Consider the following 16,581-nt stretch of genomic DNA (forward strand, 5'->3'; position numbering starts at 1 on the left):
GCACCCTACAAGCAGTCGTAGAGGTCTGGAAGAATCTCAGGAAAGATGGGTCAAGTCCAGGAGATTCTCCTGCCTTGTCTGGTGACTCTGAACAAGTCACATATCCTGGTCTGTTTACTCATCTGTAAAATGAGAATATTGTACCTGAAGATCTAAGTCCTTCATGCTATCCTTTGGTGATTCATAACACAAATTCTCTTGTTTATACCTTTATAGGCTGACATTTTTTCTTAAAGGCAATGCCACTTCATCTTTCTTTTCCATTAATCATTTTAATGTGAATTGAGCTAATATGGCAATTTTCATCTCTGTCCAAAAGCTTCAGAAATCTTTGAGATCTCACATTTTTATCTGCTTTTTGTCTCCCATTAACATGCCTAGAGTGGATTTTGTGATACAATATACATTACCTTATTTTGTTAGATGGCCAAGCTATTTCACAATGGCTCAAAGAGGGGTTTACTCTGTTCCATAGCAACAAGCCTCTTGCCCACATTTGCCATCTGGTGTTTGAAGCCTCTATCTTGCACAGATTCTTTTCATTAGCTGACAGTCATTACTCATCTGCTTTTGGCTTTAGTATTTCTGACATTCTCATTATTATTCATCCTAAATAGTCCCTGTTTCCAGTAAGAGTGCACTTGGAGTTTGCTTAACAAAAGGGATTCAGTATTCTCATTTGGAAAACAAGGGGTCAGATGAGAAGGTTCCTGCCCAATTGGCACCATCAATGATTTTATGAAACTTGGGTTTTAATGACTTATGTATCTGCTTGACAGCCCACCTAGACTTAGGCCTATGAAAAGGAAGGCCATGAGCCTTAATAGGCACTCTTGGTGAATGATCTGAATCAGTGATGTGAATGGCCACATAAGCCCAGGTAACATCAGGACAAGAGGGCCATTGCCCCATAAAAGCAGTATCAATGATTTTATAAGTTTTCCACATTCATTTTCCAAAATATTTTTAGAGGTTTCCTAAAAGCAAATCTCAAGGCCATGACCTACACAACCCCTTGCTACTTCCTCTATCTGATTTTTTTTTTTTTACCACTCTTTCTTCTAGTCTTTATACTGTGTTCTTACTTGTCTTCCTGGTGTTTCCAAACAGGGTAAACATCTAATTTAAATTTAACTCAAATATACATATCAGGGTCCTTGTACTGGCTGTTCCCTCTGCTTGGAATGTTCTTCTAAGAATATGTAAGTGGTTTACTCCCTCCATGCAAACCTGTGCTCAAACATCATATTTCAGAGAGCATCTCATCACACATCATACTTTATCCACTTACTTTGCTTTATTTTTCATCAAAGCACTCACTTACACACACACACTATTCTTATAAAAAAATTGTTATCATATGTTATCTAGTAACTTGCATTTTTAAAAAAAAATCTTAAGATTGTATTGGAATAACTCAATAAGTACATCTTCACTGATACTTTTAATTGCTGCAGTTTAGTCATATTTAACCAATCCCTTATTTGACCACCTTTGAAATTATTTGCATTTTTTAACTATTGCAAATGTTTGATAAATATATTTTGGGGTAAGGAGAGTAAGAGGTTTGAAGAGAGAGAGATTTTAAATTATCATGGTGGAGGGCTGGAACATAAGTTGACTAGAGAAATACTCTTCATGGTTGTTTTTTACTAATATGCCCCCAAAAGACTTTTGAAAAAAAACCTATATGCTTTTGCATTTTTTAAAAGTTGATACATATAGTTTTTATTAAATTTTGAAACATATAAAGCTTATAATTTTTAGCAAGTTGTAGATATATACATGTTAAAATTAAGCTATGCTATTACTTTTTAAAATATGTCTGAGGGAATCAAAACATAGTGATTTGATATCTACCTTAATCTTTCTCTAAAAATAATGAATTAGCTCCTTATTAATAATCTGAATTGCTATATAGACCCTTTTTCTTCTAGAATTACTAATTCTATTCTCCTTTCCTTACAGTTTGTGCTAATACAGTATAGTTTTACACTTTTAAGTCTTTTATTGATCAACCATTGCAATAAAATTTCTGTGCATAAATTTAAATATTTAAAATTGCTTGGGACCATAAGGAAAATTTTAAAAGTATATCACACATTTTGAAAAGTAATTTGTTAAATGTAAAAGTACAAAAAGTCTGTTTTTTTCTTCCAATTACATAATGTATCTATGGATGACTGTTACTTGTCGGTAGAATTAAACAGAAGCAGCATCCATGTTTTTCTTATTTTTTCATTTTTCTAGATGTGAGTGCCAAGAAACATTTTCACATAAATCAAGAAGATGGGAGGGGTTTTGTTGTACCAATAGCCCTCAATTCTTTGAACTCCTTTTGAGTTATTCTATTAAAAAACTGTGTATTAATCTATTACCAAAAAATACTTCTAATAATCTATCAGTGGATAAGCACGTAGGCCTACAGTCAGTTTTATTGACGGTAAAGACAGGGCTAGAGAAATGTCGTAGGGAGCAAGGTGCAGACATTGGTTGGAGCACCTTCAAGCCTGCTAATGATGGATATTCCATCCACTGTGTGGTGTGCTTGCTCTAGTGCTGCTTGACACCTTAAATGCAGCCCAGAGAAGTAGGGCTGGTTGTAGTCAGGGTTAAAAATTTACTATATGTGTGTCAACTAAAAGATATAAGAAATATAAAATAATACCTGGTAGAATCCAAATTCGGAGAAGGCAGTGGCACCCCACTCCAGTACTCTTGCCTGGAGAATCCCATGGACGGAGGAGCCTGGTAGGCTGCAGTCCATGGGGTCTCGAAGAGTCGGACATGACTGAGCGACTTCACTTTCACTTTTCACTTTTATGCATTGGAGAAGGAAATGGCAACCCACTCCCAGTGTTCTTGCCTGGAGAATCCCAGGGACGGGGTCGCACAGAGTCGGACACGACTGAAGTGACTTAGCAGCAGTAGCAGCAGCAGAATCCAAATTGGACAAGGAAAATGGCAAAAGAAGACGGCTGATGGACTGGGGGAAAGTAGAGAGGAGAAAGGGAAGGTAAGGCTTTTTGAGGTGGATAATTGTTTGGAATAGCTGAAATGGCAGACAGGAAAAAGAGGAAATGGTGGTCAGTTGTGTGATTCTGTGCTTTTAGAGGCAGAGCATTTTTAGGTTATGAAAATGCCCAAGCTGTAGCCATGATGTGAAGTTCATAAACTTCATGTGTTCATAAACAGATCACTGAAAATGAGTTCATGGAAATAAGTCCTATGATCTTGAAAGGATTGTCCATGTTGATATGATAAGGAGTGAAGGCAGGGCTTGCAGTGGACAGAAAGAGTGTGGGGCAGGCATTAACAGATGGGAACAATGAAAGAAGGGCTGGTAAAGTAGAAGAAACAGGAGAGGAAGAATGCTTTGAAAGCCAAAAGGAGCAGGTCTTAAAGGAGCTTTGTAGGTTTGCAAAAAGCTACAGGAAACGTGGTTTAGAAATGGCCATTGTGGGTATGGAAACTCACTGCCAGACCCTGATATATGAATACTTGCCATTTGAGAAGTGTAGGGGAGGCCATGTCCTCAGAGAAGAGCCCCAGTTATCAGGAGGGAGAAACTTAGAGGAGATATTGAAGACACAGGGGAATTTGCTATTTATGGATGGGCAACAAGAGGTCATAGTGGAGTGGAGAGTGGTGGGAGCAGGTCAGGAACCAGGTAGTAGTATAGAGCTTTGTGAAGATAATGGTATAGATCGGGGTCCCTGCTGTGTATTTGAGAAGTAGGTGAATTCAAGTTTTCATGTTAACTGAAGGAAACAGATGGAGAAGGCAATGGCACCCCACTTCAGTACTCTTGCCTGGAGAATCCCATGGACGGAGGAGCCTGGTAGGCTGCAGTCCATGGGATTGCAGAGTCAGACATGACTGAGAGACTTCACTTTCACTTTTCACTTTGATGCATTAGAGAAGGAAATGGCAGCCCACTCCAGTGTTCTTGCCTGGAGAATCCCAGGGACGGGGGAGCTGGGTGGGCTGCCATCTCTGGGGTCGCACAGAGTCGGACATGACTGAAGCGACTTAGCAGCAGCAGCAGCAGCAGAAGGAAACAGAAAAGAAGGCAGGAGGATTTATTCCGATGGTCTCTGAGGCGTAGGGCCCTTGCATAACTATTTAACATCAGCTATAAGTTCACTGAAGATGTATCTTGCTTGGTGAAGTAATTGAGGCTTACATACTGCACACATGCTGAATTATTATTTTAACATATTTTTGCTTTTTATTGTCAGTATATCACTGGGATTATTTTTGCATCTGTTGCTGTTCGGTTACTAAGTCATGTCTGACTCTTTGCGACCCCATGGACCGCAGCACACCAGGCTTCCCTGTCTTTCACTGTCTCCCGGAGTTTGCTCAGATTCATGTCCACTGAATTGATGATGCTATCTAACCATCTCATCCTCTGCCACCCCCTTCTCCTTATGCCTTCACTCTTTCTCAGCATCAGGGTCTTTTCCAATGAGTCGGCACTTTGCATCAGGTGGCCAAAGTATAGAAGCTTCAACTTCAGTCCTTCCAATGAATAATCAGGATTGATTTCCTTTAGGATTGACTGGTTTGATCTTCTTGCTGTCCAGGGGACTCTCAAGAGTCTTCTCTAGTACCACAGTTTGAAAGCATCAATTCTTTGGCAGTCAGCCATCTTAATGGTCCAACTCTCACATCCGTACATGAGCGCTGGAAAAACCATAGCTTTAACTACATGGACCTTTGTTGGCAAAGTGATGTCTCTGCTTTTTAATATGCTGTCTAGGTTTGTCATAGCTTTTCTTCCAAGGAGCAAGCATCTTTTAATTTCATGGCTACAGTACCATCTGCAGTGATTTTGGAGCCCAAGAAAATAAAATCTGTCACTGTTTCCACATTTTCCCCTACTTCCCCTTTCTATTTGCCATGAAGTAATGGGACCAGATACCACAATCTTAGTTTTTTGAATGTTGAGTTTTAAACCAGCTCTTTTATTACTCTACTCTTTCACCTTCATTAAGAGGCTCTTCAGTTTCTCTTTGCTTTCTGCCATTGGAGTGGTATCATCTGCATATTTGAGGTTGTTGATATTTCCCCCCGTAATCTTGATTCCAGTTTGTAAGTCATCCAGCTGAGCACTTTGCCTGATGTACTCTACATAGAAGTTAAATAAGCAGGGTGACAATATACAGCCTTTATGTACTCCTTTCCCAATTTGGAATCAGTCCATTGTTCCATATCCAGTTCTAACTGTTACTTCTTGAACTGCATACAGGTTTCTCAGGAGATAGGTAAAGTGGTCTCCTATTCCGAACTCTTTAAGAAATTTCCAGTTTGTTGTGATGCACACAGTCAGAGGCCTTTGCATAGTCAATGAAGCAGAAGTAGATGCTTTTCTAGAATTCTCTTGCTTTCTCTATGATCTAATGACTTTTGGCAATTTGATCTCTAGTTCCTTTGCCTTTTCTAAATCCAGCTTATACATCTGGAAGTTCTTGATTCAAGTACTGCTGAAGCGTAGCTTGAAAGATTTTGAGCATTACCTTGCTAGCATATGAAATGAACACAATTATGTGGTAGTTTGAACATTCTTTGGCATTGCCCTTCTTTGAATTAGAATGAAAACTGACCTTTTCCAGTCCTGTGGCCACTGCTGAGTTTTCCGAATTTGCTGACATACTGAGTGTAGCACTACAGCAATATCAGTTTTTAAGATTTTAAATAGCCCAGCTGGAATGCTATCACCTGCCCTAGCTTTGTCTATAGTAATGCTTCCTAGAGCCTACTTGACTTCACACTCCAGGATGTCTGGCTCTATCTGAGTGACCACACCATCATGGTTATCTGGATCATTAAGACCTTTTTTGTATAGTTCTTCTGTTGTGAATTCTCCACCAGGGAAGCCCCTTGCATCTGTATTATTATTATTTATTTAATAATTATATTACAGAGGCATTGGGTTATAATAATTTTCATTCTCTGTGTATCTGTTTTTATGTATATGTGTGTGTATTGTCAGGTTTTAGTATGAGGATTGTGGTAGATTTGTAGAAATAAAGAGGTGTCCATTGTTTTCCATGCTCTGGAACTCTTAGCACAGACATTATCTGTTCTTTGTAAGCTGTGAAGAACTTTGTCATAAAATTCTCTGAATGTGTGCTATCTAATATGGTGTAATACGCACCTGGAATGTGGTTAATATGACCGAGGAACTGAACTTTTAAATTTTATCTTTATTTTAAATTTAATTTCTCATTAAAAATTGATACTTATCTTCAGTGTTGCAGTCTTTTAAGGACAACCTGGTTATGAGTCTATGTTTTGTAGATTATGTAAAGTCAAAATATACAGATGAAGTATTTCTAATGAAGATTTAGCAACCAGATTGAAATATATTTTAAATATAAAACATATCTTGGATTTCAAAGACTAAATATGAAAAAAAGTAAAATTAAAAACTTGTATGTTGATTTTATGTTGACATGATAATCTTTTACCATGGCCACCTATATTGATAAATAAAACATGTCATTAAAATTAATTTTACTGTTTTATACTTTTATGCTTTTAGTGTAGGTATTAGAAAACTTAAAATTATAAATGTGGCTTACATTTGTGACAGGCATTTTATTTCTATTAGACAGCATGGTTCTGAACCATGAGCTTTCCTAAACAGTTAGTAAAACTTCCTTAGTTTCTCACAGAATTACTGGTTCATTCAGTTTTCCTATATCTCCAGAATAAATTTTGATCATTTTTATTTTCCTGAAAAGTATTTGTTTCAAATGTATGAATGTAGTACTTTACAAATATTTTCTTGCTCCCTCCCTCCCTTTTTTTGGTAATGGTAAATGGTAGATCAGCTCTGGGATATATTAATAAGTTCTGTTTTTGTGATTTTTAATTAACTTTATATCTGCTTTGATTTATTGATTCAAAAATATTTTTGGAATCAATTTACTTTTTCTTATTTGTAGGAATTACATTTTTCATTTTCTCTTCTGATAAAAAATCCCTATTTTTTATAAAAAGATATCATCAAAGAATAGAGAAGTCAGTATTTATTTTATTTCTTATTCCACAAACTTTCCTGCACAATATTGTCTTGCTTCTAATTGATTAGATACATTTTATATAGGTATTTTCAATATTGCATGTTCTATGAAACATTTATTTTCACTAATGTGAATATATTTCAAAATAATGTTTATTGCATACAACAGTTCATTTTGTTCACATATATTTCATTTTTCCATGTCCTTTCTTGCTTTACAATCCACTTTTGTAGAGAAAACAGTCACACTCTACTTAAAAAGAATAAACAGTAGAAAATAACATATTTAGCATTTAACATATTCCAGGGATGTGCTACTTCTTAATTAAAATTAAGAATATTTGATATTCACAGTCACTTTGTGAAGTATGTACTGATATTAGCCTCAGTTTGCAGGTAGGAAAACCAGACCAAGAGGGATTGAGACCCATCCAAGGTTTCTCACTTATTGCCCATGGACTCATAAGCCCCACGTGAGAGATCATTCTGTTAGTGTTTCATGCACAATACTAGAAAATATGGCAGACCTCTTTACAATGGATGTCTAGCATCAGAACATCAACATAGTTCATGCTAAGACTCTGTTGTCAGGCAGTTATCACGTGCAGTTATAGCCAGTGTTAATAAACTGCCCTACAATGTACTCCTGTTGTGCTCTGGGCTTGGGTTCCCTATAATAGCCTGACAAAAATCTGTCATTCATCAGCACTGAGGTGCTTTCTGTAAACAGTTGTTTCCCTTAATCATTTCGGGGTGGGGGGTGGAAATAGACATCAATTATCCATTTTACCCTATATCTTCAAATTAGAATTTTTGAAGTCTTACTTATATCTATAGAATGGCAGAAAAGGAGAAATTTCACGCAGTTTATTTCTTTGGACAAGCAAAGACAAATCTCTGTCTTTACCCCTAATCTGTATCCCATTTGGTGTCAAATACCCTTTAAAATTACTTCAGCTATGGTATAGTCCCTTGAAAAATTTAGATATTTAATAACAAATGGCTATGGTTCATTCATTTATGATTCTTTTCTTTCTTTCTTTCTTTTAAAGATAGTGTTTTTGGAAGAAGCATCCCAACAAGAAAAGCTGGCCAAAGAATGGTGCTTCAAGCCGTGTGAAATAAGAGAACTGAGCCACCAGTAAGTCAGAGTTAACTTCTTCTCTTTTACTTGATGCTATTAACTAGTCTCAAATGCTAAGAACCTGTCTTGAGAGACAGAGAGGTCTTTCTCTTTTTTTGAGTATGAACTGGGCAAGAGAAGGTAACTAGAGAACATGAAGCTGAAAGATGGAAACTTTGAGAACTAGAGGCTGCCATCATTCATTTACTTCTTCAGCAAATATTTATTGTATTTATTACGTGCAAGAATAGGATCTGGAGGTGAAAATGATATACAGAGTATTGGCCCTTACTGGGTTTATGGCCCATGGCGAAGAGAGAGCATAAACAAGTGCACAGATAGGTAAGCATGACAGTGATGCCTTCTGTAAAGGAAGTAATTAGGGAGCATGATAGAGATAAACTAGTGGGAGGTGAGGGGAGGTTTAGGGAGGAAAAACTCTGACAGCATTTATAAGGAAGTTGTTACTCAAACTCTCAGTAATGTCTAACTCTTTGTGATCCCTTGGACTGTAGCACACCAGGCCTCCCTGTTCCTCACCATCTCCCAGAGTTTGCTCTAACTCATGTCCATTGAGTTGGTGATGGCATCCAACCATCTCATCCTCTGTCATCCCCTTCTCCTCCTGCCTTCAGTCTTTCTGAGCATTAGCATCTTTTCCAATGAGTCAGTGTTTCACATCAGGTGGCCAAATTATTGGAGCTTCAGCTTCAGCATCAGTCCTTCCAATGTATATTTAGGGTTGATTTCCTTTAGGATTGACTGGTTTGATCTCATTGCAATCCAAGAGACTCTCAAGAGTCTTTTCCAGCACCACAGCTTAAAAGCATCAATTCTTTGGCACTCAGCCTTCTCTATAGTCCAATTCTCACATCCATACATGACTACTGGAAAAACCATAGCTTTGACTATATAGACCTATCTCCAAAAGATCACTTAAGCTATGATTTTATGTTTCAACTACTTTAGAGGTACAGGGCTTCCCAGGTGGCTCAGTGGTAAAGGATCCACCTGCCAATGCAGGAGGCATGGGTTCGATCCCTGATCTGGGAAGATCCCCTGGAGAAGGAAATGGCAACACACTCCAGTATTCTTTCCTGAGAACCCCATGGATAGGAGAGCCTGGAGAGCTACAGTCCATGGGGGTCGCAAAGTGTCAGATACAACTTAGCAACTGAACAACAAAACCATTTGTACCAGATGCGATTCCTGTGATTGGACCACCCTCTTTATAGACTGGGTGATTTATCTTATAGAAATGGGCATATACCCAAACCAGGAAACCTTGATAAGCCATTCATCCAACCCCACCCACAGGGAGGAACCGCCACAATAAAGAGGAATCACAAACTTCCAGCATACAGAAAGACCACCCCAAACACAGCAATCTAAACAAGATGAAAAGGCAGAGAAGTATTGAGCAGGTAAAGGAACATGATAAATGCCAACCAAACCAAAAAAGAGGAGGAAATAGGGAGTCTACCTGAAAAAGAATTCAGAATTATGATAGTAAAAATGATCCAAAATCTTGAAAACAAAATGGAGTTACAGATAAATAGGCTGGAGACAAGGATTGAGAAGATGAAAGAAATGTTTAACAAGGACCTAGAAGAAATAAAAGAATCATATATAATGAATAATGCAATAACTGAGATCAAAAACACTCTGGAGGGAACCAACAGTAGTATAATGAAGGCAGAAGATAGGATAACTGAGGTAGAAGATAGAATGGTGGAAATATATGAAGCAGAGAGTAATAAAGAATGAAAAGAAATGAGGACAACCTCAGAGACCTCTGGTACAATGTGAAACGCCCCAACATTCGAATCATAGGAGTCCCAGAAGAAGAAGACAAAAAGAAAGGCCATGAGAAAATACTTGAGGAGATAATAGTTGAAAACTTCTCTAAAATGGGGAAGGAAATAGCCACCCCAGTCCAAGAAACCCAGAGAGTCCCCAAAAGGATAAAGGCAAAGCACCCCAAGACACATAGTAATCAAATCAACAAAGATCAAACACAAAGAGCAAATATTAAAAGCAGCAAGGGAAAAAGAACAAATAACACACAAGGGGATTCCCATAAGGATAATAGCTGATCTTTCAATAGAAACTCTTCAGGCCAGAAGGGAATGGCAGGACATACTTAAAAGTGATGAAAGAGAAAAACCTACAACCCAGATTACTGTACCCAGCAAGGATCTCATTCAGATATGAAGGAGAAATCAAAAGCTTTACAGACAAGCAAAAGCTGAGAGAATTCAGCACCACCAAACCAGCTTTTCAACAGATGCTAAAGGATCTTCTCTAGACAGGAAACACGGAAAAGGTTTATAAACTTGAACCCAAAAGAACAAAGTAAATGGCAATGGGATCATACCTATCAATAATTACTTTAAATGTAAATGGGCTGAATGCCCCAACCAAAAGACAAAGACTGGCTGAATGGATACAAAAACAAGACCCCTATATACACTGTCTACAAGAGACCCACCTCAAACCAAAGGACACATACAGACTGAAAGTGAAGGGCTGGAAAAAGATATTTCATGTAAATAGAGACCAAAAGAAAGCAGGAGTAGCGATACTCATATCAGATAAAATAGACTTTGAAATAAAGGCCATGAAAAGAACAAAGAAGGACACTACATAATGATCAAAGGCTCAATCCAAGAAGAACATATAACAATTATAAATATATATGCACCCAACATAGGAGCACTGCAATATGTAAGACAATTGATCACAAGTATGAAAGGGGAAATTAACAGTAACACAATAATAATAGGAGACTTTAATACCCTACTCACACCTATGGATAGATCAACTAAACAGAGAATTAACAAGGAAACACAAACTTTAAATGATACAATGGACCAGTTAGACCTAATTGATATCTATAGGACATTTCACCCCAAAACAATGAATTTCACATTTTTCTCAAGTGCACATGGAACCTTCTCCAGTATAGATCACATCCTGGGCCATAAATCTAGCTTTGGTGAATTAAAAAAAATTGAAATCATTTCAAGCTTCTTTTCTGATCACAATACAGTAAGATTAGATGTCAACTACAGGAAAAAAAACTATTAAAAATACAAACATATGGAGGCTAAACAACATGCTTCTGAATAACCAACAAATCACAGAAGAAATAAAGAAATCAAAAAAGAAATCAAAATATGCATAGAAACAAATGAAAATGAAAACACAACAACCCAAAACCTATGGGATTCAGTAAAAGTAGTGCTAAGGGGAAGGTTCATAGCAATACAAGCTTACCTCAAGAAACAAGTGAAAAATCAAATAAATAACCTAACTCTACACCTAAAGCAACTAGAAAAAGAAGAGATGAAGAGCTCCAGCGTTAGTAGAAGGAAAGAAATCATACAAAATTAGGGCAGAAATAAATGAAAAAGAAACAAAAGGGGCCAGAGCCAAAATCAAGAAAGCTGAAAGCTGGTTCTTTGAGAAGAAAAATAAAATAGACAAACCATTAGCCAGACTCATCAGGAAAAACAGAAGAATCAAATAAACAAAATTAGAAATGAAAATGGAGAAATCACAACAGAAAACACAGAAATACAAAGGATCATAAGAGACTACTATCACAACTATATGCCAATAAAATGGACAGTTTGGAAGAAATGGACAAATTCTTAGAAAACTATAACTTTCCAAAACTGAACCAGGAAGAAACAGAAAATCTTAACAGACCCATCACAAGCACAGAAATCGAAACTGTAATCAGAAATCTTCCAACAAACAAAAGCCCAGGACGAGATGGCTTCACAGCTGAATTCTACCAAAAATTTAGAGAAGAGTTAACACCTATCTTACTCAAACTCTTCCAGAAAATTGCAGAGGAAGGTAGACTTCCAAACTCATTCTGTGAGGCCACCATCACTCTAATACCAAAACCAGACAAAGATGCCACAAAAAAGAAAACTTACAGGCCAATATCACTGATGAACATAGATGCAAAAATCCTTAACAAAATTCTAGGAAAAGAATCCAACAACATATTAAAAACATCATACATCATGACCAAGTGGGCTTTATCTGGGGATGCAAGGTTTTTTCAATATTTGCAATTCAATCAATGTAATACACCACATTAACAAATTGAAAGATAAAAGCCATATGATGCAGAGAAAGCCTTTGACAAAATTCAACATCCATTTATGATAAAAACCCTCCAGAAAGCAGGCATAGAAGGAACATACCTCAACATAATAAAAGCTATATGTGATAAACCCACAGCAAACATTATCCTCAGTGGTGAAAAGTTTAAAGCATTTCCCCTAAAGTCAGGAATAAGACAAGGGTCCCCACTCTCACCACTACTATTCAACATAGTTTTGGAAGTGTTGGCCACAGCAATCAGAGCAGAAAAAGAAATAAAAGGAATCCAGATTGGAAAAGAAGTAAAACTCTCACTGTTTGCAGATGACATGATCCTCTATATAGAAAACCCTAAAGACTCCACCAGAAAATTACTAGAGCTAATCAATGAATATAGTAAAGTTTCAGGATATAAAATTAACACACAGAAATCCCTTGCATTCCTATACACTAACAATGAGAAAACAGAGGAATTAAGGAAACAATCCCATTCACCATTGCAACAAAAAGAAGAAAACACTTAGGAATAAATATACCTCAAGAAAAAAAGACCTATATATAGAAAACTATAAAACACTCATGAAAGAAATCAAAGATGACACAAATAGATGGAGAATTATACCATATTCATGGATTGGAAGAATCAATTTGGTGAAAATGAGTATACTACTCAAAGCAATCTGTAGATTCAATGCACTAAGCTACCAATAGAATTTTTCAGAGAACTAGAACAAATAATTTCACAATTTGTATGGAAATACAAAAAACCTCAAATAGCCAAAGCAATCTGGAGAAAGAAGAATGGAACTGGAGAAATCAATCTGCCTGACTTCAGACTGTACTACAAAGCTACAGTCATCAAGACAGTATGGTACTGGCACAAAGACAGAAATATAGATCAATGGAACAGAATAGAAAGCCCAGAGATAAATCCACGCACCTATGGACACCTTGTCTTTGACAAAGGAGACAAGAATATACAATGGAGAAAAGACAATCTCTTTAACAAGTGGTGCTGGGAAAACTGGTCAACCACTTGTAAAAGAATGAATCTTGAACATTTACTTATGCCATACACAAAAATAAACTAAAAATGGATTGAAGATCTAAACGTAAGACCAGAAACTATAAAACTCCTAGTCGAAAACACAGGCAAAATACTCTCTGACATAAATCACAGCAGGAGCCTCTATGACCCACCTCCCAGAGTAATGGAAATAAAAGCAAAAATAATCAAATGAAGGAAAGTATAAGCAAGATGAAAAGAGAGCCTTCAGAATGGGAGAAAATAATAGCAAATGAAGCAACTGACAAGGAATTAATCTCAAAAATATACAAGCAGCTCATGCAGCTCAATTCCAGAAAAATAAACGACCCAATCAAAAAAATGGGCCAAAGAACTAAACAGACGTTTCTCCAAAGAAGACATACAGATGGCTAACAAACACATGAATAGATGCTCAACATCACTCATTATCAGAGAAATGCAAATCAAAACCCAATGAGATACATCTCACACCAGTCAGAATGGCTGCTATCAAAAAGTCTACAAGCAATAAATGCTGGAGAGGGTGCGGAGAAAAGGGAACCCTCTTACACTGTTGGTGGGAATGCAAACTAGTACAGCCGCTATGGAGAACAGTGTGGAGATTCCTTAAAAAACTGGAAATAGAACTGCCATATGACCCAGCAATCCCACTGCTGGGCATACATCCCAAGGAAAACAGAATTGAAAGAGACATGTGTACCCCAATGTTCAATGCAGCACTGTTTACAATAGCTGGGACATGGAAGTAACCTAGGTTTCCATAGGCAGACGAATGGATAAGAAAGCTGTGGTACATATACACAATGGAATATTACTCAGCTATTAAAAAGAATGCATTTGAATCAGTTCTAATGAGGTGGATGAAACTGGAGCCTATTATACAGAGCGAAGTAAGTGAGAAAGAAAAACACCAATACAGCATACTAATGCATATATATGGAATTTAGAAAGATGGTAACAATGACCCTATATGCGAGACAGCAAGAGAGACACAGATGTAAAGAACAGACTTTTGGACTCTGTGGGAGAAGGCAAGGGTGGGATGATTTGAGAGACTGGCATTGTAACATATATATTACCGTATGTGAAATAGATCGCCAGTCCAGGTTTGATGCATGAGACAGGGTGCTCAGGGCTGGTGCACTGGGGTGACTGTGAGAGATGGGATGGGGAGGGATGTGGGAGGGGGGTTCAGGATGGGGAACACATGAACACCCATGGCTGATTCATGTGAATGTATGGCAAAAACCACTACAATATTGTAAAGTAATTAGCCTCCAATTAAAATAAATAAATTAAGAAAAATGGGAATACTATTTTTAAATTCAAAGATTATGTCTGGGTTTAGGCCAAGTATGTTTCCAAAGTCAATAAAAGTTCCAAAGTCAACCAAATAGTTTTCATTCTACAAACACTTTTAGGGTTTAGAATAATGTAGTGAGAACACTGAATTAGGAATCAGAACACCTGGCATGAATCCTCACCCTTCAGCTTTGAAGCTGTTAGATGGAAAGCAGGCACTTGCCCTCTTTGAGCTTGTCTCCTGGGCTGTTAGCAAAGGATTGTCCTAGATGGTGTAGACACCTCATCCACTGCAGCACATCTGTGAATTGTGTTCCCCCTAAGGCTTTGAGGCAGAGATGCTGGTGACAGTCCAGAGAGATGGGGGACTGGCCCTAAAGTTTTGTTGCACTTTACATTTATACTCACATCTCTTACCTCCTTTTCTCTCCCTGCTGCCTCTCATGGGCTTAGAAGTATGCAGCCAATAGGCATGCGGATGAATCAGTGGTCATGGAAATCATTCCACCTCTGCTGTTACCATCTGCTTCCTCTTGGAGCATTTTCATCAGGATATACGTTGAGGAACAATTGACATTTATAAGTCACCTTCTTGCATGCCTTTATCGTGAAGGATCAGAAGAAGCTTTGGGAGTGGATGAGATGGAGGTTGGGAAAATGAGAGGATGGTGGAGTGTCTGGAGGATGTGGATCGAGGTGAATGCATCTGTGGATTTTATATCCTCTTGTTCCCTCTTTACAAGGCTGCTGTTGGAGTTAAATCCATCTAACAAATGCACATTCCAGGAGACCTATATGTACTATACATAGAAAAGTGACAAGGGAAGAAAAAAATTAAATTAGCCCGGTGTGGATTTTTTTTAATGAAAATTATAACTGGAGCACTCAGCAGTGCTTTGATAGGAGTGGATCAGACTGCGACCATGGACCAGACAGATGTGGCAGAGCCAGGATTAGGGTGAGGCAAGTGAGGCATTCACCTTGAACACAGGAATTTAAGGGTGGAGAGGGCAAAAAACTTAGTAATCAAGATAAATAATAGTGTACTGCAGTGTTTTAAAAAATAAAAATTAATGCAAAAACCCCACAATGAACACATATAAAAATTTTTAATACGTACAAGATGTTGTTGTTATATCATACCCTTGCATTTTTTGTGTGTGCAGCAAAAGAGTGGTTTTCAAACAGCCTGAGGTTCCCAGGCCCTTGAAATCATCATATCCCCTGCAGGGCATGTTGATGAGGGTAGTAAACTGTGTGAGGGCAGACAGATTGGGTAACTCAGACTTTTAAATAGAGAGTCATGTGTCTTGATTGTAGGGTAGGGCTTTTACTAGCATTTTCCAGTTGATTAAAAGACAGGTGAATGTTCTGATAAATGTACATAGGAGCACATATTGTTCTTTTTCCTCAGGTTCTGATCAGGCCTAGCCAGCACTCCAGATTTAGAATGTGAAGTTGATGGTTTTTATCAGGGGAAAGTTGAGATTTTTATAAGAAAATTAGGATAGTGATTAAGTAAAGTGAAAAGAAGGAAGTGGAAGAGTATAATAGGATGGGAAAGGAAAGCTTTTCCATCTTATCCTGCTTCAGCCTCCAAACCCCTCTGCTTTGCCTCCAGTTTGACTTTTGATGATGACAGTTTAGCTACAAGTGATGTCTTGAGTGGAGAACTGAGTTCTAAGCCTGGCTGGGCCACTAATGAGATTGCTATCCTCAAACTTCCTTTTGTTCTTTCTGTAAAGTGAGTAGCTAGGCTCAATGACTGCTTATCTCAATGCATCCCTGACAGCCCACATTCCTGCATGTATTGCTTTCTGTATTAATCTTGGACTCTAACTTTGATTAGGTGAATGTTTCTATTAATAAGCATTTCATAATACTTTGTTTCCTAAAAAAGGATTGTTAGGTTTTCTGGACGAAAGTTAAACTTTTGATATGACAAATCCTCAC

General features: G+C 37.6%; 1 protein-coding gene across 3 annotated transcripts in view; it reads left to right on the top strand.

Annotated features, from left to right (window-relative positions):
- The window catches only part of GDA (guanine deaminase), a 107,709-nt gene that overhangs the window by 47,361 nt on the left and 43,767 nt on the right, over nt 1-16,581 (top strand). For all 3 annotated transcript variants that reach the window (XM_061132308.1, XM_061132309.1, XM_061132310.1), the window contains exon 2: nt 8,086-8,174. In XM_061132308.1, coding sequence (XP_060988291.1) covers nt 8,086-8,174 — 89 coding nt within the window. The remainder of the gene's footprint in view (nt 1-8,085; nt 8,175-16,581) is intronic.

The sequence above is a fragment of the Dama dama genome, chromosome 29 (assembly GCF_033118175.1).
Source record: "Dama dama isolate Ldn47 chromosome 29, ASM3311817v1, whole genome shotgun sequence".
In the NCBI taxonomy this organism is placed as follows: domain Eukaryota; kingdom Metazoa; phylum Chordata; class Mammalia; order Artiodactyla; family Cervidae; genus Dama; species Dama dama.